We start from the raw sequence: 23,958 nt of genomic DNA on the forward strand, positions 1-23,958 counted from the left end.
GTGGGCGAGGGGGCCCCCAGTCCCTTCCTCCGCGTCTCCCTCCCACTGCCCCTCCGCACTCAGGCCGGCCCGGAAGGGCTCGGACTACAAGTCCCAGCAGCCCCCACTCAGACCGTCCCGCCCCGAGCGCGCAGAGCCCGTCGGGAGCGGCCGCAGCCGCAGGGCGCCGAGGGCGGGGCCGGGGCTGCGGGCGACCAATGGGCTTCGAGCTCGTCGGCGTTGTTAGGCGGCGCCGGGGCTTCCTCCTCCTTCCCTCAATCCCGGGCGGGGGCGCGCGCGCGCGCGCGCGCTCCGAGGGCGGCTCCGCCTCCGCGGGCTCGCGACTCTCAGGCCGCGTCCGAGGCCGAGCCGGGCTCCGGCTCCAGCTCCGGGTCCGAGTCCGAGTCCGGGGCATCGCGGGGGTGGAGGCCGGAGCGCGGGCCATGGCGGAGCGGCAGCGCGGCGGCGGCGGAGGGGGCGGCGGCGGGGGGCTGGAGGCCGGGGCGCTGCCGCCCGACGTGCGCGAGGGCCTGGCCGAGCTGGAGCTGGAGCTGTCTGAGGGTGAGGCTGGGGGAAGGGGAAGAGGGGGCGGGGCTGGAGGGGCGGGGCCGGGAGGCTCCCTCCTCCCCTACGGCGCCCCCCAGCTGGCCGGGTTGGGGGGGAAGGGGGGACGCTTGAAACTTCGGGGCTGGGGGAGGGGTGCCGTGCTCCCACGTGGGTGTGCCCCCTCCCCCCAGGGGGCGGGGTGCACCAGTCTCCAGAGCCCCCTGCCGAGGCCGGGTGTCCCACGTCCAGTGACCACCCCGGCTCCTCTAGGGCTGCCCGGGGCCTGGGGCACGTGTGGGGCTCACACGGGGGGCTCAGAGGCACCCTGTCCCCATCCCCCCTTCCTGGTGCCTCATCCGGGCCCTGCGTGGATGTCTGTCTGTCTGTCTCTCCCCAGGCTGCACTGGGGATGGCTTGAGGGCAGGCACTGCTTTGGCCCCGGTACGCAGTCGGTGCTCAATCAGTGCAGGTGGTTTGATTGGATGGAGGATGTGGGCAGCTTGTCCGAGCTGCTCTTGGGGAAATGAAGCTTCTCTGGCATTCAGGCTCTGCAGTGGGTCTCATCTCTGCTTGAGGTTTAACTCCTCAAGAGGAGGCAGTTAGAGCATTTGGACTGTGAGGGCCGGTCTGCGGAGGGCAGGTCCTCTCTGAGCCTAGGTGTCCTCCTTTCAAGTGGGGAGATTAATGCTTGCATCACCTAACTCTCCCAGGTTGTTGGGATTCAGTGAGATGATGCCTGTGGAGCCGCCCTAGGTGGGGCAAGCACAGGTTAGCCCTGCTCTTGGGCCTTGGGATGCTCAGGATCCCATAAGGCAGTGGCCCCATTGTGCGAGATGTGAATGACTTACTGGGCAGCCTGCTTCTGCTGACTTTGGGGAGGAGAGGGTGAGTCACGTTAGAGAGTCTGTGGAGAAGAGTGTTGCAGACTGTGGAGTGCCCGACACAGGTGGAGGGCATGGACTGCCCTCTTCTGCTACCCACCTCCTCCTCCTCTTAGAGCGACGGGGGCCTCGTTGCGTGGGAGATGGTCTCCTCCTGTGTTCTTGGGTCCCTGCTTCCCTTCTCACAGGGGCCCTGTAAGGGGTCAGGCTCTTGGACCTCAAAGAGCCTCTCGAATACAGGACCAACCAAGTCAACAAGCTTGGATGAAGGGGTTATGCGTGCTAGGCACTGTGCACGTTGCCAGTCAGAAACACTGCTCCTGCCTTCGAAACATTCACGGTCTAATGCCCTGTAAATAGCAGGGAGGACTGTTGGGGTGACAGGAGGGAAGGCATAGAGGTAGGAGGTAACACGTGGCCTTGGAGAAACTGCACACAGGCCGGTTTGGCCATCCCTCCCTGGGCTGTGGTAGAATGAGGGGGATAGGGCATCCCCTGTAGGTGGAAAAGTAGATGTGTGGGGCTTGAAGGGCCACAGTGAGGGGTGTGTAGTTGATCTGAAGCTGAGCAGCCAGGCAGAGAGGTGGCCCCCCCTGGCTCCCCAAAGGCTCTCTGCATCTGGGGGCTGGGCCTGAGGGAGCCCCACCATGGAGGGCTGCTCTCTGGGCATTGTGGCGGTTGGGGTGACATTTCTGGTTTGGGGACAGAAGACCCACATGGCCTCAGGAGGTGCATGTCAGGTGGGGACATCCCCTCTCTCCTTTCCTTAGACTTTTACTAACCGTGTGACCACATACAAGTCACTACCCCTGTCAGAGCCTTGTTTGTCCATCTGTAAAATGGGTTAATAATTGGGGTTGTTGTAAGGAAAGGGTTTTGTGAATGTTCCAAGACTACATTCATGTGGGCTGTTCTTGGAACCTAAAACCTGAGCCAGCCACAAAAAAAGCCACTCCTGGGGAGACGGCAGTGGCTGGGATTAGGGCCCTGGACCAACCTAGGCTGGAGTCGCTGCTAGAGTGAAGCGGCCCTGGCTCGGTGTTTGCCAGGGAGTCCCCTAGCTAGGGAGGATCTGAGGCTTGTCTGGGTGTCCTGGCACCGAATGAGACAGATTGGGGTTTGTGTGTCTAGGCTCTCTGGTCAGATCAGTTGTCCCTGGAGCCCCTGCTTGGCAGGAGACCTTCTTCCCACTATTCCCAGTAGTACTCTGAGTGCACGCTTGACAAGTTTTCTGCACTTCCTTAAAACAAGGGTATTTGGCTTTCAGATGTGGTTTCTGTGGTTTTCTCTGGGTACTGTCCCCCGTGTCCCCCCATAACATAGGTAGCAGCCCCTCTGGGCCGTAGGAGACAGTCTTGGAGCATTGCAGCCCTTGGAGCTCCTCGAGGGACGGGTCCTTTGGACAACAGGCGGTGATGGGCTGTCAGTTGGCGACCAGTGCCTCCCCTCGACGTGCCAAGGCTTGTGTGTGCTAGTGCCAGAGCAATGGCAGGCAGGCCAAAGGTGGTGGTCACCAGGTTGGGGTCTTGGCCTTGGCTTTGCCTCAGAGTGAGGGACCTTGGCCATGACTTCACCCTGTCTGACTCGTTCCTTAGCTGTCAAATCACGGGGATTCTCGAAGCTTTCTCCCAGCTCTGATTCCGTGTCAGGAGTTTTGAGTGTTAGTGCAATAACTGTTAGATGTTATGTTTAATGTCTGCTTTTGTTAAATAGTAAGGGTGGCTGTCGCGGTCTTCAGAAGGTTCACTTATTGTACTCCTACAGCCTTTTATACACCGCTGTCATGATTGGCACCTATCAACACCCAATTCTAGGTTTGATTTCACAACACGAGGCTGGGTTAACTCTGTGGCTGTGGAATTTTAACTTGTAAAACACATAAAAATAGAGAAACTTGACATTTGAACCTGCCAGTGAAGTTAACTGTGGCCTGACCCAGTGTAGTATTTAAAGTTTGAAGAATAATGCAGACTTTTGTCTTTCAGTTTTGTGGGGGATGGTATTTGGTAACTGAAATGTTCTCATCCATTCAGTAAATACTCACCAGCAGATACCTTAATTCACAAACTAAAATCACCGATTGGATTCTGCCTAGCAGAGTGCCCTTGGGCCCAAGGTCCCAAAGACTTGGGTGTGATCTCGGCCCCCTCCAACAGCTCGCCCTCCCCCAGCCCCCATGTGAGCCCCTGGGGCCCCATCCTGGCCCCCCCCCAGCACTGCGAGGAATCCTTGAGACCTGCCCAAGGGTACTTTGCCTTGTCCAGGGTGGGCTGGCGCTGTTAGCAGTCCTCCTAACTCCGAGCCGGGCTGGGAGTATTTACCTGCCATCTAACTGTTTATTTGAGGAGCTGCTGTTGCCTCTGGTTTCTTGCCTCACTAGCCCTTTTGTGTCACCAAGTGAAAAGGGTCCAGTTGTTTCTCTTTGAGGAGCTAGGGTCAAGGCGTTTGTTTTGGCTGCATGTGCTTTAGTCCATTGTATTTGTGGAAAGTAGTAACTACCGGTCTCAGGTTTGCTTTAGGCCTTTTTGATAACTGTAGGAGATGCCCTGAGGCCCTAGGGCAGGGCCCTTCTCTGCCTTTCAGGCATGGTTCTGGGGAACTGAACCTTCCTGTGCTGTGAACCCTTTGGCCAGTCCGTCTGCTGAAGTCCATCGAGTTTTTAAAACACGAAATACCCAGGATGCCAAAGGAAACCCATGGGGATGACACCTGAGTGCCCAGACCTTCGGTTCAGGCCCCTGGCCAGAGGTGGCTGAGCCGCTGTCTTGGGCCCTGGCTCTCCACGCCTTCTCATTCTAGACTCCACAGAGTCTGCTCACCCATCAGGGCTGCACGGCCCATGGGCTGCCCAGCTAGTACTAGCCTAGTGAGGGCCCGCCCCTCTTTCCCCATCATATCTACATATCTTCACTTCATGTGAAGGGCATATGCCCTGGCACGCCAGGGGGCATTGTTGACCTTGGAGTCTGGGGCATGTGGTAGTTTGCCATTGGAGAGCAGCCTCTATTCCTGGACATGTTTGGGGAGTAGTGACCCGTTTGAGGTCCCCGTGGAGCACTGCCCCGCCCAGATCTCCTTCTGTACACTTCTGAGCCTGTCTCAGAGTCCTCCAGCCAAGGACTAGGGCAGGGGCTGCAGATGGACCGTCCACCCAGCTGCTGCGGGGCATTTCTTACAGATAGTGAGACTCAGTTCTCAGGGGTCCGAGGAGGCCCAGGCCTGAGCTAGATACCGTTAGCATGAGGTCATTGGTGAGCACCCTCCCCTCAGTGGGGAAGGACGGCCTTGCAGAGCCAGGACGCTGTTGGGCCCCCGTGACTGTGGCATTCCTGCTTCACATCTGGGTTGGTTGGTGTGGACGAAAGCCGGCTCTGGGCTCGCTTTGGCCACAGAAGGCCACGTGTTGCACTTCAGGGGGCCTCCTTTGTCAGGGAGCCCCTTTTAGGTTGTCTTGGGTTCCACCAAGTCAGATGCTTTTTTGTAAACATCAGACAGACAGTAGGCCTTTCTCTGTCCTCTCTGTCCCCTCTGTTACTGCGTGCCTGCGCCCTTCTCAGCTTTTTTATGATGTCTGTCCCATAGGCACAGAGCATTCTCATAAAGGTTTTTTTGAGAAAAGAAAGCCGGATGAGGCAGTCCTTGTGCTGTCTTCTCTTGCGTTCCCCCCTCCCCTTCTTCAGCAATGATAACATCTTGGGGGGGCAGAGGAGAATAAGGGAAAGTATGGTGACCTGGGACTGAACCCCACTTCTGATTTTGGCTGTCTCCATAAACAGATTATGTGAAACTAAGGCTCAGTTTCCTCATTTGTAGAATGGGAGTAACACCTGGAGCAGTAGCCGTAGCATCTTCTGAGGACCTAATGGGACCATCTGTGGGACTCACGTGTCAGACAGGAAGCATTTCCATTAATTTCTAATCTTGCCCTCTTGGAGAAGGCTTATTGGCTTTGGTGCGGTCAGCCCCCTGGCTGGCTGCTGCTTCCCCCCTCCTGGTCGTCGTATCTGCAGAATCCTGGAGTCTGAGAGCTGGATGACAGTGCAGAGGCCCTTTAGTGGGACCCCCAGGAATCCCTGCCTGCTTCCCTCCCTGAGGTGGATGGTGCCTGCAGCTTTAGCACTAGTATGGAACAGAATTTTGCTGTAGGGTCCTCGTCCTGGGGTGTCTGCGTGTGACGCATCCAAATGGGTCCAAGTGTGGACTCTGTGAATCTCCCCCATACCATCGTACCTTCGTCTGGGCTGTTTTGTCAAACCTGTCCCGGTGATGTTCAGATCTGGTGGGATGCCCTCGGGCTGGTCTGCCTCTTGCTTGCAGAGGCCCAGAGAGAAGGGACGTCGAGGTCACGTGAGTAGCCAGATGTGCTCGGGTCCTCACACTCTGAGTCCGTCATTTGCGGTTCTTAAGAAGCTTAGATGTGACCACGGAGGGCTGGGGACCAGGCATGGGATCTCATTGGCATTTAGGGAACTCCCTAGTGAAGAATCTCTCTCCCCCGAGTTAGGCTGGCCCTCTCTGTAGTGTGGTGTTATTAGAGTGGTCTGGGGCACTGAGAGGGGAGGGAAGTTGATTTGTCTGGGGTTCCACAGCCAGGATGTGCCCAAGCAGGACCTGAACTCAGATCACCGCACCCCACTGTCTTGGACCCAGAAAAGTAGCTGTAAGTTATGTACGTAGTAGTTGTGAAGCAGTTTCCAGTGCAGGGGAGGGCACTCGCAGCACAGTGGATCAGATAGGCTTCCTGTGGTCAGTCGATGAACATTTATTAAACGCTTGCTGTATGCTAGGCACTTATACACTGGGGATGCAAAGAGAGGCAGAATAAAGGCCCTGCCCTCAAGTCACTCACAGTCTCACGGAGGGAGACAGTACCCAGACGGCACGTGCAGACGAGCTAGAGACAGGAAGAGGTGGACCTGAGCATCAGGAAGGCAGGAGGCCCAGCCAGAGGCAGTGCCTGGAGTCTGGAGGTGCAGGCCCTCAGAAGTGTTTGAGCCGTCCTTGAACACTGCTCGTGGAGGTGAAGGAACACGGGTTACTGGTGGGTCGCTCGACTGTCCGCCAGATGGATCTTGTAATTTCCTGAGTCTCTTTTCCCCTGAATTCTGTGACTCTCCTTTCAGTCAGCTCCCGAGAAGGCCAGCGCTAGCGTCAGCTACATTAAGAGGGGACCAGGAAGGGCGTGGTCCAAGCGCACCCGGGCTGTGATGAACAAAACAAATGTGCCAGGCACTGTGCTAAGTACTTTACGAACATTGTCTTACTTGATCCTCACAGCGGTTTGGGGAGATAGGTACTACTACTATTATCCCCATTTTACAGATGAAGAAACAGGCAGGTGGAGATGAAGTGTCTTGTCCACGGTCACAGGACTAGGAAGTGTCAGAGGCCAAATGAACCTCAGGTCCTCCTGACTCCAGGCTCAGAGCTCTAACCAGTGAGCCACCACTGTCTCCTAGCCACAGCTAGACACTCTGCTGGCCCCAAGATTTTTCTCACGTAGCGATCTGTGGGAAGATGCAAGACACAAAGCCAGCAGACCTGTGGACCGTCACATGGAGAGCTGGAATGAACCTTCAGGCTGTCTGTGGGGCTCTCACACGAAAGGCGGCAGACCCAGGAATGTGGGGCGAGGTTGCCGAAGGAAATGGGTTCCCGTGGGTGGGGGTGAGTTCTGCCTCTGGAGGTCTTCTGGCCAGGCCTCGGGGATCCCCTGGATGCTGTGTGGTCAAAGGAGTCTCATGCAGGTCTGCGTGGAGCAGGTTAGCGGCTCTCAGTGCCCAGCTCGAAGCTCCTGAGATAATTGACCACTGGCTGTGGCAGCAGATGAATTGGGAGCTAATTAGCATTATGTCATAATGACAGAGATAAAGTGATAAACCTTTTGAGTCATTTCACATAGTAAAATTAGGCTCCAGTCCCCATAAACCCTGGCTTGCTGATTCTACAAGGGCTCCTGACAACCCATAAAGTGTTTATTCAGGACATAAAAAACAAGTGCAGGGACAGACTTTTTTACTGGAAAGGGAAGGTAACAGTGGTGAGGACTTCCTGCCTTGTTTTCCTCACCCCGGGGTAGGGGGCGGGGATGATTTCTGTGGCCTCAGTCTCCTTGGAAGCTGTCATTTCTCAAGTTTCTAGTCCTAGTGCCCCTCCCCTCACTGAGTGTGCGGCCTCGGGCCTTCCTGCCTTACTCTCTGACCAAGTCCATTCCTGTTTGGCCAAGAAGCTGGTGGTGAACCTCTCGGATTTAGGCGGAGCCTTGGCAGAAGCCGTGAGCCATCGTGAGTGCCGGCACGCCTGGTGGGACTCGCCGGGGCTTAGAGGTGGGACGGCCAGCCAGGGTGGCCGGGGGGGCTGCCCCGCTCCCACAGACCTCCTCTAATTCTTCCTAGCTTTATTTTGATGACTTTGCCCTTGTGCTTTGGGCATCCTCCTCTGCCCTTCTGGTGCTACGGTGCAGTATCTCTGTGGCGTCCGTAGGTGTGTGGTCGCCTGGGGGACCGGGGAAAGGCCAGCGTTTGCTTTGCTCCTGGGGTACCGGCTCCCTGAGCTCTTTGAGGCGTCACTTCTGGTGGTGGCACCCGGGCCCGGGCTGGATGTGTGGTGCGGGAGCAGCTTTCAGGCTTCTGCGTGAGTGGGATGTGGAGAAACCGGAAATTCTCCCTTTGTCCCCCCAGCCCTCTTCCCTGGAGAGGGGCCGTGTCCCAGGGCCTAGCACGGCGTTTTACAGACAGTCTGTAAGCACGCTAGCTTTTTGGTATTGATTGTTGCTGAGTGGTGAAGGTGTTTGGGAGGGTCGTGGGGTTAGGAGCAGTGAGCCAGGAGTCATCTGGTTCTTTCAGAAATGTACAGGGTAGGGGCAGCTAGGTGGCTCAGTGTATAGAGCTGCAGCCTGGAAGTCAGGAGGACCTGAGTTCAAATGCAGCTTCAAACACTTGACACTTAACTAGCTGTGTGACCCTGGGCTAGTCACTTAACCTCTGTTGCTCATCAAAAAAGCAAAAAAAAAAAAATCACGCACCAGAAATGTACAGGGAAGGGAAGGGAAGGGGTCTGTGTGGGGAGAAAGCTGAGGTCTGCAGGGACAAAAGGAAAGTTGCTCCCTAGCTGTCTGCTCTGACATTTAAAAAACCCAGGCAGTGCTTGTATCTTTCTGTCCCCAGAGTGTCTGAGTGTGCTGCTCTGCCGCGATCAGTGTGCTGACATTTGACAGGCGCAGGTTCCCAGAGCGCTTCTCTTGGTCAGCTCTTTCTTGATCAGGCGTTAGGACCCTTCCTGTTCCTGAGGTGTGAGGTTCTCTTTTTCAGCCATTTATGAACAGTCTGGCTCCTTGGGCACAGACACAGTCAGGACCTCCTTCCCCAGGCTTCTGACCAGGGCACCAACATGGTGGCCCAGAGCCAGGGAAGCCCCAGTGGCTGAGGCCAAGTCCTGGCCCAGTATCCTTTCTACCCTCTGCCTGAGGAGACTCCTTCTTGTTAGCTGTTTTCATGCCCCGTCCTTCATTTCCTCAGCTGGCAGGGTGGGTACCCCCTGAAGCCCTGCCTTCCGACTCTGCAGCATGAGAAGCCAGAAAAGGCCCCGTCCTCCACACCAAGACAAGGCTTTGAAAACAACGTGTTACATGTTGTTGGGAATATCTCTTTTTTGTGTGCAAGAGCGTCATTTTGACTGAAGGGTAGATGTGGGCCTGGCCATACTTCTCTTTGGCAATGTTACTCTTTCACACCCTGAAAAACCTCACCTTTCCTGTCCTCCCAGCATGGTGTGGCCATCTGCTGAGTGTGTGCTTCGTCTGTGCTTCGGGTGGACAAGGGGACAGTTAAGGCATGGCGATGGCCAGGCCTTCTGTGAGCGCAGCTCGGGTGGGATAGACAGCCCCAAGCTCCTGAAATGGGATTCTGTGCAGAGCCTTTCCTTGGGGGTGGTGGCTGCTGATTTGGGACACCAGTGTAGACAGAGCCTTTGACCTTCTAGGTCTCGGTCACAGCCATGGGCCAAAGGCATCCTCATCAGTTAATGACATCTGCCTGATTTCCAAGTCCGCTTTCCGAGTATTTCATACACCATCATGGTGCTGTAGTACAGGGACAGTGCTCCCCTAGAGATGGCCATGTGGCTTATGGTTACTGCTGACTTGCAGGTGTGTCCTGGCCACCTGGAGGCTCTCCTTCAAAGAGCTCATCCTCATGGCTAGGACGTGGTTTTCACTTTCTTCTCCCTCGGTTTTCCTGACACACCCTCTTTTCCACCTGTCAGACTGCTCAGTCTTTGCTGCACTTTCATCTGGGCTGTGCCCACTGTGGGGTCCTGAGTCCTCTTCTCTTTTGCTGGGTGGTCTCAAGGGCATCGTTTCTGTGCTGATGATGCCAGCCCTAACCTCTTTCCGGAGCCCCAGAGTTGCATCTCCACGTGCTTAGCTCACGCAGGATCAGTGTTCTATCGACATCCCAAATTGACTCGGTCTCTTCTGCCCCAAGCCCTCCCCTCTTCCCGAGTATCCTCTTGTTTTCTAGATCAGTATCATCTCCCGGTCAGCCATGTTCATGGCCCAGATGTCACCCTCTCCCACCCCCTCACATCCAGGTTGTTGCCAAGGCCTTCCAAGTCTGCTTCTGTAACATCTCTTCTATCCACTCCTTCTGGCGTCGGAGCCTGTCCAACCCTGGGCCAGGCCCTCCGAGTCTCAGACCTGGGTCGTGGCTGTCTGTAGCTGCTGGGGGGTCTGCCTGCCTCAGGTCCAGATCTGCTGGGCTACCCCAGAGGGATCTAGTGGCAGTATTAGCCCCAGGGTGCACATGAGAAAACTGAGGCCTCTATTAAGTGTCACATAGCCAGTGTCGGAGGAGAAACAGACTCTGGTGTCTTCTGAGGCTGAGCCTTGGCTGGGAAGCAGACCCTCCTAGCTCCCTTGTTCGTTCGTTTAGGTCTTTGGGGCTGTCTGGTAAACTTGGGGCTCTCGTAAACCCCACATTAGAACTGTCATGAAGCATGGAGCGCTCGAGGATTCCTCTTGGGGACGGTTATCATCCAGCTAAGGCTCCCGGGCTTTGTCGCCTCCATTCACTGGTGGAAGAAGGGCCGAGTCTGTCAGAGGTGAGGGGAAAATGAAGAGGTTTTTTTGTCCCCTCCAGGTTCCCAGACCCCCTGAAGCTCCAGGGAAAGGGCCCCTGCTTCGTGGTAGACCGTCCTCTACAGTGAAGGTGGCATATTTCATCAACCTCCAACTTTGGGCAGTGGCTTTTGTCTGATCCTGGGCACCAGCTGCATACTTGAAATAATCTTTAGATTGTTCCGGGCCTCCTGGAACTTGGGCTGATTTCCCCAGGATGCTGGACAAAGCCCTAAGTTTGGTAGCAGATAGAATGCTGAACTTAGGAAGACCTGAGTTCCACGTAAGCTCTGTGATCCTGGCTGAGTCATTTCACCACTGTCAGCCTCAGTTTCCTCATCTGTAAAATGGAGATCAGACTAGCACCTACCTGCAGGTTTGTTGTGTGGATCAAGTGTGATAATACATGTTTACACTCTAGAACATTAGCTGTAATTGTTATTCCGTCCCTGGAACTCAAACTGAACTGTAGGAAAGACCCAGCTTTCTCTGACTTGGACTATTCTCTTTCTTGGCTTTATCCCTGTCCAGTTCTTTTGGGAGGGATTAGAAATTCCAGCCATTGGTTAACATGTGATCGAGGCCAAGACAGCCCAGCCCACTTTACCTGGACATGGCCGACCTTGTTCCTTTGCCAGAGAAGCGTCTCTGGGGCCTGGACCCGGGAAGGAGGACTAGTCTTGTCCTAGAGGGGATGGAAGCCAAAGCTGGAAATGGGGGTGGGTCCATGGCCTGCGGTCAGAACGAGGCAGTGACTGGGTCCCCTTGCCCAGAGGTGGCTTCGGGCCCTGCTCCTGTACCCCCAGCTGTAGTCAGCTTAGACCTTTCCTCGGAGCATTTTTAGTGCTGCGGCCCTTTATCTCCAAGGAGCCTGTCGCCTGTCGCAGCCACGGGCCGTGGGATTCCTGCTGCTTGCAAAATAGAACCAGCCTCTTCCTAGAGTCTGGGCCCTGGTCAGTGTTTTCTTGGGAGGAGGGCTCTGGTCCAGCCCTGCTCCAGTAAACTTTGCTCTCTTCCCTTGTCTGCTCCTCTGGCGGTTTTCCTGAAGCAGGGCCCAGTTTCTTCCTCAGCTTTCCTGGGGACAGCTGCCCCCTTGGCCTCCTGTGACTCCGCATGCCCCGCCTTCCTTTGCCAGTTAGAAGACGGGACCTCTTTTCCAAGGGGGCTTCAGGTGTCTGAGAGAAAAAGCCGTCACCCTCTGCCCCACCGTGGCATTATTTAGCACAGGCCTAGGTAGGTATTGGTATGGTGCCGTGTTCTAGGGTCGAAATCCAACGTGGTCAGAAACATGAGAGTTGTCCTGGTGTCCTTAGGGACCACGTGAGTCTTTCCTCAGGAAATTAAGGGCGGGTCTGGCTCTCCCCTGACTGACGTGGGGTGATAAACCGTGGCTGGAGGTGTAAACACCATCCCTCCCCCAGCCCAAAGCTAAGTGACAGTGGGTAAGAGGACGTCCCCCCCCCCCGATTTCTTGGACCTGGCTTCTCATCCCCTCCATTTTTGGTGCATTGGCTAAGGCTTTGATATTATTTCTTGCTTTGGTGAACACGCCTTTTCACCTTTCCTTCCCTTCTGTGGGTCACTGAGGCCTGATACTTTGTCTGGCACACAGAAGCTTGGGGCTCTGTCCTGGGGCGGGGGGGGCAGGGCAGCGGATTTACCTCCTCCCAGGTGTAGGAATTTGGGGGTCATTGAAAGTAGGAGACTTAGGGAGATCCAGGCCCATTCCCTCATTCTCCCGGTGGGGAAACTGAGAAGCACACAAGTGAAATGCCCCAGTTTTCTCTCCAAGTGGGACCACAAAGGAGCCAGTTCTGCTGCTGAGGCCAGTGGTCCTTGGGGCAGTTGGGAAGCACCTGCTACGTGCTGGACACCATGCAAAGGTGAAATGGGGCCTGCCCTCAAGGAGTTTGCCTTCTGTGGGGAAGCAGCGTGGCCCCGTGGTCCAGCTTAGTCTGAAGACTGTGTTGGAGAGACTGGAAAGGAGCCTCCAGCTAGCTGGCGGGCCTGGCCAGAGGCCTTCAGAGCTTTGGTGGCATCAGCCGTGACTGTGGCTGAGCCAGCGTGGCACCAGCTGGGACACAAAGGCTGGGGCTCTGTGGCTAAGTCACTTTTATTTGACCTTGTCATCCCAGTGAAAACAAATGCCGAGCCCACCCCAGGCCCAGCCTCGTTGGAAGCCCGCAGTTTCCATCTGGCCTCACTTCGCGTGCTGGTCATCTTCCCTCACATCCACGATCGGTCAGCCGTATTTCCCCGTCCGTGGACGTGGACTTGCTGCCACAGAAAGGTCTGCGATCAGTGTTTTAGATGGTGGTGGGGCATTTCTTTTTGTCAGCACCTTCTTTTGTTGGCCCGTCTTCTGACCCATGTCTAGACTGCAGACTTGATGCTGGGGCTGGGCTCTGCACCTCTACAGGGAAGGACTCGGCTGGGCCTGTTGCTGCTTTCGTGGGGGTAGTGAGCATTGTGGTTTTCCAGGATCTCAGGGACCTCTCAAGCTGAGAGCTTCCTGTGCTCCCAAAGGCAGAGTGTGATCACCCCCTGGCCTGAGCTCTGCCACTTCTGGCCTGGATCCTGCTGGACTCGGCCCCTGTCCAGGGACTCCCTTTTAGTCTGAGATTCTTACCCTTGGTGTTCCTCCGCAGGCTTCAGACTGCGCGAGAAGCTGGAGCAGAGACCCAGCTTTGCTCGTGGGGTGCAAGCCACGCTGTGTCCCTGGCTTTGAACTCACTCCACTCTCCCTCCATTGCCTGTGGGCCGTTTACTCCAGAACTCAGACCCTGGGCACAGGTCCCCTCCTCATTCCACCCTGGAAGTGGTTTGTGGGCACCTGTCCCTGCACCCTGCAGGGCCTTCCTCTTGCCCTGGTGAATAGCCTCTCCCATGTGTGTGTTCTCAGTCTGTCTCCGTCTGTCTAACTGGGCTGGACAGATGCCTCACTGAGACTTTTTCCTGGGTTTCCCCATGTGGATTCCTCATGGTGCGTGGTCTAGATCTATTTGGGGGAGCGGAAGGAGAAGCTCCTATTGCTTGTTGCTTCTGTGCCGTCCTGGCTCCCAAATGCTATTTGTTCCCAAATGACTTTGCCTCTTACCTCCTCCTTTCCTACTTTCAGTAAGTCAGAATGGCTCTGAATTTCTTTACACATAAAGTGATTTTTCTCCCTCAAAAAACAGGCAACTTCCTTTTGGGCGATATTTATACATTGGTTTGTCTTTCAGATGCTTGTAGCCCAGACTGAAGGCCGATGGCATCGGTTAGAAGTGAGCCGACTTTGGCAGAGCGCTTCACACCCAGCCTGATGACATTCAAATCTCCTAGCACTCAGGCAGACCTGCCATCTGGGCCGCATTCTCGAGTTGGCAGTGCCCACAGCAGCCTGGGGAGTCTGCCAAGCCTGAATTCTCCTGTTTCGCCTGACTTGTGTAGCAAGATACAAGGCTGTGGGCCACCTATCCAGACTTGTGCAACTTGAAGCAAAGCGTGTCTCCTTTGCCAGTGTCCCGGGAGTCTGGGACAATGCAGTGGGAGAGGCTGGGGTCCGTGGCTTTGCTGGCTGTACAGAAGAGCGAGTCGAGGGGGCCAGGAGGCTCTGTCTCCATCTCGGTCCAGGGCTTGGTGGAAGGGCATAGGCTTGTTGTAGTTGGAAGGACAGGGCCCTTTCCTTTGGGCTCTGAGGTTAGAGGAGACTCGGTCTCCGGTACCAGAGGAAGCAGCTCTTTGTAAGAGGGGCCTGACCGAAGCAGTGCTAGGGCCCACTGCTGCCCCAGGCCGGACATCGCTGCTGGTGCCCAGTCATGAGCACCAGCAGCACTCGCAGTTCCCAGCCAGGCCTGGGGGGAGGAAGGGGGCAGTGGGGCGCGGTGTGGAAGCCCAGTTGAGGTTTTGTGCTTTTGGCACTTGTTTTAGTCCGAGTATGCATTGACTCAAAGTTAAGGAGAATCTGCAACCCTCTTGATAGATTTTTTGTAAATATGTGTGGATGTGGAGTCACCAAACAGCTTTGATTCGGTGCCAGCTGTGCCAGGCACTGGAGATGAGAGATAAAAGCATCTTCTCTCCATAATTTGTCATCAAAAGAAAATACTGTGGTTTATTTTTTAAGCAAAATTAAATCACAAAGCTGAAATCATACAAAACAAATTTCTACATTTACCTTGTTCTGAAAAAAAAGAAAAAGAGAGAGGAACAAAACGAGCTTCGGTCTGCCTTTGGGGGACCGCAGTGCGTCCCTTGGTGTGGTGTTGGGTCACCGTGCTGATTGTTGTCACTGAGGCCTTCTGGCCTTGCTGCCTCTGTGCATGTCATCCCCTCAGGAGCTCCGATCCTGGTCTCTGCTTTGTTGTGGCTGCAGATGAAGGCGCTCAAACGACCTCTAGGCGCCAGGGCTTGTTTGGCAGTGATGAGGATGCCGTCTGCGCGAAGCACCCAGCTCGGGGTGATCAGCCCGCGCGTGCCTGCACGCTGCCAAAGTTCTTTGCTTTCTTCTCTGGCCTTTTGTCTGATTCCTCAGGAGGACACTTGGTCATCCTGCGTCTGGTCGTCTTCCTCCTTGAGGCGCTGGCAGATTGTGATGTTGGCAGGCAGGTTGAGGTTCTCCTTTCTTTGGTTCATCTTAGCTCAGGGGTGGGATGGCTCCTCCGTGGTGCTGGCACCATTGACTGAAGCCCCCTTAGATCTGGTGTGCATGTCTCCAGACCTGGCTGGAATGTTAGGAGCTGTGTCGTTCTAGACCCATGACTGTCTTTTGGCCTCAGTTTCTTCATCAGTAAAAAGGAATTGCAGCATCATTGTGAGAAGAGTGCATTGTAAACTCAAAGGCAGATGGCCCCGTTGCCCTGTCAGAAGGGCAGATCTCATGCCACGCAGCCTTCTTCACACGAGATGAGGCTGATTCTTGTTTGTGCCCAGCAGCCAGGCTGCTGTGACTTCTGCTGCATGACTCTTGGACCTCGCGTACCCTGGAAGCATGTTACGGCCTGCTTAAGCCCTCCACGAATGTCACCATTGCACTCGTGACCCGGCGTCAGTGAGAGAACATAGATATCTGGGTGAAAAAGATAGGTTTGGGTGACAGGGAACAGTTTGGGAAGTATTTCTCAAATGCTCTCTGGCCTGCTTTTCTGTGTCCTGGTCACTTCTGGCCCCAGCATGTTGGCCATTGCTGGGCCCGTCTGGTGGCTTGGGCCTGCCTGCTGCTCCCAGAAGGCGATCTGGATTCAGGGCTTTTTGGAGGCAGGCCCTCCTGGGGGGCACTTCCAGTGAGGAAGCTGCCCCTTGTTGGCTCCTCTTAGAGAATTCCCTGCCCAGGGTGCCTTGGCCTGAGTGGGCCAAGTGGGCACGGGCCGGTGCTGGGGCCCAAATCCTCTTGTAGCAGAATCCTCAGAGCCTCCATTTTTCCATCTTTAGTTGAATTTGGTCCTGATCTCACTACCTGCCGCCATGAACACAGCACATGGTCCTGAGAGCTGATTGTCCAAAAGTGTAAAAAAAACCCTTTTATTTCCACAGATCGGTTTTCTTTCCAAGGAAAAGCTGTTGTCAGTTTTTTAAAACAAGGAATTTCTGAGTTACGAAAACAAAGGCAGTGGACTAAGAAGGGAGGCCTGAGTGCTGCCGAGCACAGTGCCACAGAGGTAGTACGGTGCAGTGGTTAGTGTCCAGTCCCTCAAACTCTCTGAATCTTACTTACCTTAACAATTATTTAAAATATACAAATTAAAGAATTGGGTGAAGTCTAATACTTCGCACTGTGAGGGGTTATTTTTTATGGAGACAACCCTCTGCTCAGCTGGAAGGCATGAGTGATGTTTCAGCAGAAGAGTGCCCTGCTAGAACTCAGAGAACCTTAAGAACCCTCAGAGTGTGGAAACACCCTCATTTCCTAGATGAGGAAGTCTGACTGACTGGCCCAGGGTCACTGGAGTGTGAACAGCCAAGGGCGCTCTGAAGCAGGAATGTGGAGATCCCCCATCCGGGCCCTGCTCTCCTTCCAGCCTCTCCCGTCACTGGTGCCTGCCTTGTCTGGGAGAGACACCCACAGCTCCCTCACTCTCTCACTCTCTCTCTTGCCCTTCTTGTGAGGTTTTTCAAGCTGTCTTTGCATCCACAGGCATCTGTCTGTCTGTTATCCCCCAGTCTGGCTTTGGGATGGCCACCCTCCTTCCCATCACACATTTTATTCATGCTTACAAGTCGTTGCAGGAACCATGCTCTGACCTGTTGGCATCCTGGATCTGGCCATCTGCTGCCTCCAGGCTCCTCTGCCGTGTTGAATTTTCAGACGGTGGGGTTTCCCAAACCTTGAGAGATGTTTTTGCTGAAAAGCTGAGGCTTCATGTTGGGGAGCGGCCTGGGAGCCTTGAGGGCCGGTGCGGCTTTGCAGCTTCCTTCTGTTCAGCTCTGGGCCTGGCTCCCTGCTGAAGGAAGTGGAGGCTGTTAGTGCATGTCCACTGCAGACTGAGGGGCTGGGCTGGGCCACCAGGGGTTCTCAGCCTTTTTGATCTCAGGACCCCTTTACACTCTTAAAAATTATTGAGGCTCCCCCCAAAGACCTTTTGTTTATGTAGGTTATATTAAGATGTCTTAGTATTATTGGGAGAGTAGTTTTGACCTCATGGCCCCCTGAAAGGCTCTCGGGGTCTCCCAGGAGTACCTGGGCCACACTTTGATAGCCCCTACCCTGGGGCTTCTCTGGTTCTGTCCTGAGACCTTCAGGGCCAGGTCAGGCCAGAGCTCGGTGAGGCCCTTCCACCTTTATCGGCAAACCAACATGGAGGTTCTTTGAAGAAGCCAAAAGGGCTTGATGGCCAAAGTGAAAGAAAGGCGGGGCCCATCGAGGCCTGCCCTGGAATGAGGCAGTGGCCCTGTGGGCTCTGCCTGAGGAAGCAGAGCATTTAAAGGGCTTTGCTTCTAGCTCTCACCATCTGGCACAAAGTGCCTTACTTTTTAATGCCTGCGCTCTTGAAGGCACTCCAGCCTTCTTTACTTCTTTCAGTTTTGGTGGATTTTGTTTACTCACTTTCAGTAAATAAGGACTTCTGTGGAGTCAGGATCCTTTTGAGTCCTTCAGATACTCTGCCATGCCCATATGCAGCAGCCATCAGATCTTAATGAGAGCGTTGTGTGATTTAGCACCTGTTAAAAACCAAGACTTGAGGCCATAACTGTGGCTTACATCATATGCTTTATTAAATCATACACATACACAAAAGTGCCATAATTTTAGGAGAAAAAGGCAAATAACTGTCGACCTGAAGTTTGGTTAAAGAGGCAGCAAGCTGGGTGATAAGTAATTTCGTACTGTTTACTCCCTTAAGCTAGTGGCATGTACATGGAGCCAGAGCTTTAACTCGGACTGAATCGAGCAATTTTAGGAGGACATTTAAACCCTGACTCAGGATGTCTGTGTTACACAGATTTATGGTTTCCATATATGTTTAACCATAGCATGAGAAAGGAATTTTCTTAACTGAATAGGTTGTAAATACAGTAAGAAAGGAGAATGTCAAAGTATCAATTGAAATTATAGATCCAAGATATCTGTGTTTCTTTTACCATTAACATAACATGGCATAGTATATGTCCATAAAATACCAAGATAAGAAAAGTCCCATTATTCAAGGTAGTGTCTGGGTCTAAGGCACTTTAATGGTCATAAACAGAAGAATGCTGGTCAGCTTCATCTGGTCCTGTAGTTGCTGACACATGAAGGGGTGTTTTGAGTTCACTCAGAGAACAAAGAAAAGAATGTCTCTTATGTTGGGGTGCTTCCTCTGGTTGATTAGTTCAGGCTTTGGCCCTAATTGGGGCACAGATGATCTTAAATGATTATCATGGCAAAGGACCATCAGGAGGGAAATTTTTGTCCTTTGAAACAGCGCCGTTAGCTTTGGTGTCCGCATTCTAGTGGAGGCCGTGGGATAGAGGGAATGGAGGGGGCTGGCCCTGGAGGAGACTCCCCCTCCTCTTGCCCCTGCCCTGGTGACCCAGAATTGGGCTGCCCCAAAACCCATGTGGATTGCTCCACTGCTTATGCCTTGAATGAGAAGGGAATCACCGACCCTGTTCTTTGGGGGAGATAGAGGATCCCCAGGCCTCACCATCTGTCCTACCCTCACCCTGTGTCCTCCAGATCCTCGGTGCTGTCATTTGATAGACCGATGCCACCTAAGAACACAGAGCTGTGGCTTACACCCTTTGGACTTCCTGTCTATCCTCCAGCTGAACTTTCTTTTTTTCTATTTCTATCCCCATGGTGTAGCCCAGTTCTTGGCACATGGTCAGTGCTTAATACATGCTTTTTCATTTATTCCTTCAAGTCCATTCTCAGATATGCTCTAGCTTGGGGTTAAGGGCAAAGTGAACCTTCCTTTGGTAATTGAGTTTTTTGTATTACCATGAAAATGGATTTAAATCTATGCTATTATATAGAAAAGTAAAGCCTTTATGCGAAGAAGCATCCATCACCTCCAAGGAAATAAGGCAGTAAGTTGCTCCTTGACCAAGTGTCCCTTTTCCTCTTCAGTAGAAGGCTCTGGTTCTGTCTTCTCTCTCTCCCTGACTGCTGTTTTCTTCTCTGGGATGGATTTCGGCCTAAAAGAGCTTGGGCAAATCCAGTGTCAGCCCTTTACATGCCTGCTGGTGTCAGCCAGATGTTATAGATGATCTTGTGCCAGATGGGGTGTGCCCCAAGGAGGGGAGAAGCTAGAGGATGGCCAGAGGATTCAATGCATTGGAGCCCCCCTTCCACTTACTGACCCTACTTCCTGCCACGCTGCAGTTTTCTTAGGCCACAACTTCATTGTGACCCTGCATCTTCCCCTTCTCCTTTCCTTCCCTCCATCTCTCCCCACCTTCCCCTCCCCCCATCCTCTTGCCCTCTGCCTGCTGTTCAGGGTGACGGGTGAACCCATTTGCAGCCATGAGCTTGCTGGCCATGGGACCAGGCAGTTTAGGGGAGCTGGCTGCAGGACAGATGGGGAGTCTGAATTTGGAGCCCGGACAGTGGCACCCAGCCTGGGCATGGAGGAGCCCATTTGGGCAGAGGCTGGCTGAAGAGCCCTTCTCCCTCCTTTTCATTTCCTCTTCATCTTCAGTGTTTTCCAGACTTCCTTTCTTTACAGAAGAGGAAAGGGGAGCAGTCAGGTCACCTGTGCTCAGTGTGGCTTTGGCTGACAAGAACAGGCAATGTTTGCCAGCCCTTCCAGCAGTGAACTGTGGGACAAACACAACAATCCAGCTTATTGCCAGAAAATCCAGGGGGCCCTGAAATGTATTGGCACCTGAGGGGTGGCTGAGTGAAATCTCTGAATTAGAGGATCTTGTACATCTACTTATGTTACTTTCAAATAAGTCCTCAAGGCAGCAAGCACTAGGTTATCTGAATGTCACCTCCTGGGCTCACCAGAGGAAATATTTTGATGGATAGATCATTGGAAGTAACAAGGTCATTTGTTTGTAAATATATTCAGTAAATCTGTCTGATAATGATCTGACCTCTAGCATCTTCAAGGAAGGGACACTCATTTCTCCCTAGTTAAATGGTGAAGCGATAAACAGGATGGTCTTGGAACTGGAGATTCAGAACCCAGAGAGACATTGGCCATCATCCACTCTTGTCCCATCCCCCTCTTTTTTTTTTTTTGTTTAGGCAGTTGGGGTTAAGTGACTTGCCTAAGGTCACACAGCTAGTAAGTGTCAAGTGTTTGGTCTGAGGCCCCATTTGAACTCAGGTCCTCCTGCCTTCAGGGCCAGTGCTCTATCCACTGTACCTAGCTGCCCTTCCCATCCCCCTCTTTACAGATGAAGAAACTGAGGTTCGAAAAGGGAATGAGTCTTGCCCAGGGTCACACGTGTAGTAAATAATAGTTAAAATTTGAACTGATGTCTTCTTTGTTACAAAGCCAGTGGTCCTCCATGGGGAACTAGAAGAAAAAGAATTGTTTTCAGTCGTTTTCAGTTTTTTTCAGTCGTGTCTGACTCTTCATGACCCCTTTGGGGTTTTTTTGACAGAGGTGCCAGAGTGGTTTGCCATTTCCTTCTCCCGCTCCTTTGACAGATGAGGAAACTGAGGCAAACAGGGTTAAGTGACTTGCCCAGGGTCACACAGCTAATAAATGTCTGAGGCCATTTTTGAACTCCAGGCCTGCTGCTCTATCCACTGTACCACCCAGCTGTCCCAGACAGAGAATATGACCTCCTGAAACCTGTGCAAAAAAACTCATATAATCAGAGAAATGGTCATTCTGGAACCTCGGGATGCTTCCATATTAGCCTTTCAGTTGACAAAGAGCTAACGGTGGTTAATTTTCCCATTAGCAAGGCTGGTGGAAAAGCAGTGAACTTTTATTTAATTGTAATAGGTGTTTCTCTTTCTCCTTTTAAATTGTCTTTTTAAAAAATTATGAATCTCACCATCCACAAATACATGTCACTATATAAAGAACAAAAAAGTTCTATTTAATAATAATGGCCAGTATTCATATAATGCTATAAAGTTTTTTTCCCATAATGCATTTTTCTTTTTTTTTAAATTATTTTTAGTTTTCAACAATCACTTCCATATGCTTTTGAGTTTTAAATTTTTCTTCCCCGCTCCCCAAGGCAGTGTGCAATCTGATATAGGCGCTACATATACATTCCTGTTAAATATATTTTCACATTAGTCATGTTGTAAGGAAGAATTAGAACCAACAGGAGGAACCATAAGAAAGAGGAAACAAAACACAACAGAAGAAAAAAAGAGCAAATACTGTTCTTCCCTCTGCATTCAGACTCCAAAGTTCTATCCCTGGATGTGGATTGCCTTTTCCATCATGAGACTTTGGGAGACGTCTTAGATCCTTGCACTGCTGAGAAGGGCTGAGTCTATCAAAGTTAATCATCGCACAACGTGGCTGTTACTGTGTACAGTGTTCTCCTGGTTCTTCTCACTTCATTCAGTGCTATAAAGTTTACAAGACATTTCACATGTAGTACTAGTGTTAGGTAGAGTTTGTGGAGGCCAGAGCAGTCTGTGCCCTCCAGCAGCGTACATCCTAGTGGGGAGACAATGTAGAAATGATTGGGTCTGTGTGCACAGGAAATGGAAGGCTGTCTCTGAGAGGAATGCCCTAAGCAGGTGCAGGTTCTGGGAGAGGCTTCCTGCAAAAGGCAGCCTCTCATATGAGTGTTGGGGAAATGCCCAGTAGACACCTGGTCACTGTCCTGTTTTCTTCTGTGTGGTTTTCACATTTTACTTTGTTTTTCCTCTCGCTGTCCCCTACCATCCTCCTGGCTTAGAAGCCTGTCCTTGTAAGTACAGCCAAGCAAAAGCAAATGCATAACTTGGCAGTGTCTGTGGTGTCTGCGTGGGTCTGGTTTCAAATCTCCTTGTTGACCTTGAGCAAATTAATTCATCTCCCTGGGCCTCAGCTGCCTCATCTGTAAGGGGGGGAGGGAGCCTGACTTCTTCCAGTCCTTGGGACCTCCACAGCGCCACGATGTGAGGCATGTTTTCACGTGGTTATTAGTAGCTGCATTTCTTCATTAAAAAAGTCTCTTTATGGCCTACAATGGCTGATCTTGGGGGAATAGCACACATTCTGTTATATTTGGATCAGTTCCACATAGAACTGAGATTTCAGGACTTTATCAGAGAAGTCTGTTGCACAGATTTTTTCTTAATTATTCCCCTTTTAATTCTAACCACACTGATGTTTTTTTCAATTTTATGTAATTGAAACGGCCATTTAATCTGTGGTCATCACTGTTTCTGTCTTTTAAAAGGGTGATTTACGTTTTATTTTTATGTCTGCGTTACCATGCCTCTGTTCCCACCACACCACACTGAACCCTCAGTTAAGCAGAATTGACCTACCAAAAGACAGCCCTCCTCTAGTTCCCTGTCTTTCTGCTGAGATAAACGTTCCATCTTCTGTTGGCCTAGACTGAGTCTGCTGAGCTTAGTGGTGTTATGGAGAGAGTGCTGCACCGGGGGATCGGGAGCCTGAGTTCAAATCCTGCTGCAGACTCTTGTAGCTATGTGATCCTGGGCAAGCCATGTGACCTCCTCTGAGCAGGTCCCCAAACTCGGCGCTGTTCGCTTGGGTCTCCCAGAGCTGGGAATGAGATGAAAGTCTTAATGGGAAAACTGGGCCTGTGCCAATTGTGATGACTTTATGAAGTAGTTTGGAAGGACAGAATGATGGGGGAGGGGGCTGTTAAAGGCCTTCAGGCTAGTTCCTGTACTGATTGCACAGGTGAGATGAGGGTCTGGGGGTGATAATAAGCATGAGCTTAGAGCAGAGGTTTTTCCCAGTTTTCATTGGCCCCAGTACAGCCCAAGGAGGCAGCTACTACATCTGTGTTTGCAGATGGGGACACTGAGGCAGAGAGAGGGAAAATAACTAAATGCAGAGTCACTTGCTGTGAGTGAGTTTGAGATTCACCTTCTCAGCATTAGGAGGATCTAAGCCATCTCCAGAAGCCTCAGGATGGAAAATGCTGTCCACATCCAAAGACAGAACTATGGAAGTCGAATCGCTCTCACGTATTTTTACCTTCTGTTGAGTTTTGTTTCCTCTTTCTGATGGTTCCTCCTATCGGTTTTAATTTTTACTTACAACTTCACTAATGTGAAAGTATGTTTAATGGGTATGTAAATGTAAAGCTTATATCAGATTTGCCGTCTTGGGGAGGGTGGAGGGGGAGGAAGGGGGAGAAAAATTTTCAACTGAAAAACATATGGAAGTGATTGTTGATAAATCAAAATAAATTAATAAAATTTTTTTTAAAAAGTGAAGTTCAAACTCAGGTGTCCTGACTCAGTTCTGCACCTATACCTGCTGTGATCTGATGGGCTTGAATTATCTCCTTAGAGCCAGGAAGAAGCTAAAATACCACTGCTGTGACACGCCCTCCTCATCTCAGAGAGCACAGTGGATGTCCTGAGATCCCACTCACTGGCTAGTTGCTGAGTCCTTAGACTTAGCTGTGTCAGGTGCATTTGGCCGGCCTCTTGGACTCTGGGTGGACCCTCTCTATAGAATGTACAGAACCACATGCATGAGAATCCAGAAAGAGGAAGAAAACACAGCGGGGCCACGATGGTCACTGTCCAGTCCACCACACCATGGTAGCCACGGAGGCATCTGGCGTGCGGAGACAGCGCCTCATGGGCTACAGGGGAAGGCGAGGCGAGGTGGCGACTCTGGGTCAGATTTTGTACCAGCGAGAGCCACTTTCCGGTTTTTAGAGGCAAGCATAGTATTGTGACTTTACATGTGTCTGCATTCTGTCATCGTCGATTACATAGCTCTCACTTTTCGTGGAGTAGACTAATGTGGCAGAATTTTAAAATGTGTCTTGAGTGATATTTTAAGTTGACGTTATTAAGGGCTTCCTTTGGATGCTGGCACATATGAATCCACTTTTTGGAGTTGTTAATTTTGC

The 23,958-nt window shown here is 52.3% G+C and overlaps 1 protein-coding gene across 8 annotated transcripts in view; it reads left to right on the forward strand.

Moving 5' to 3' along the window:
• Nucleotides 1–215: 215 nt before the first annotated feature.
• Nucleotides 216–23,958, forward strand: part of DIP2A (disco interacting protein 2 homolog A) — a 126,300-nt gene continuing 102,557 nt past the window's right edge. For all 8 annotated transcript variants that reach the window (XR_013486761.1, XM_020973347.2, XM_020973348.2 and 5 more), the window contains exon 1: nucleotides 216–540. Coding sequence is in view for 7 of the 8 variants with exons in the window: in XM_020973347.2 (XP_020829006.1) it covers nucleotides 423–540 (118 nt within the window). In the remaining variant the exon portion in view is untranslated. The remainder of the gene's footprint in view (nucleotides 541–23,958) is intronic.

The sequence above is a fragment of the Phascolarctos cinereus genome, unplaced genomic scaffold, assembly GCF_003287225.1.
Source record: "Phascolarctos cinereus isolate Bilbo 61053 unplaced genomic scaffold, phaCin_HiC Scaffold_5;HRSCAF=322, whole genome shotgun sequence".
Taxonomy (NCBI): domain Eukaryota; kingdom Metazoa; phylum Chordata; class Mammalia; order Diprotodontia; family Phascolarctidae; genus Phascolarctos; species Phascolarctos cinereus.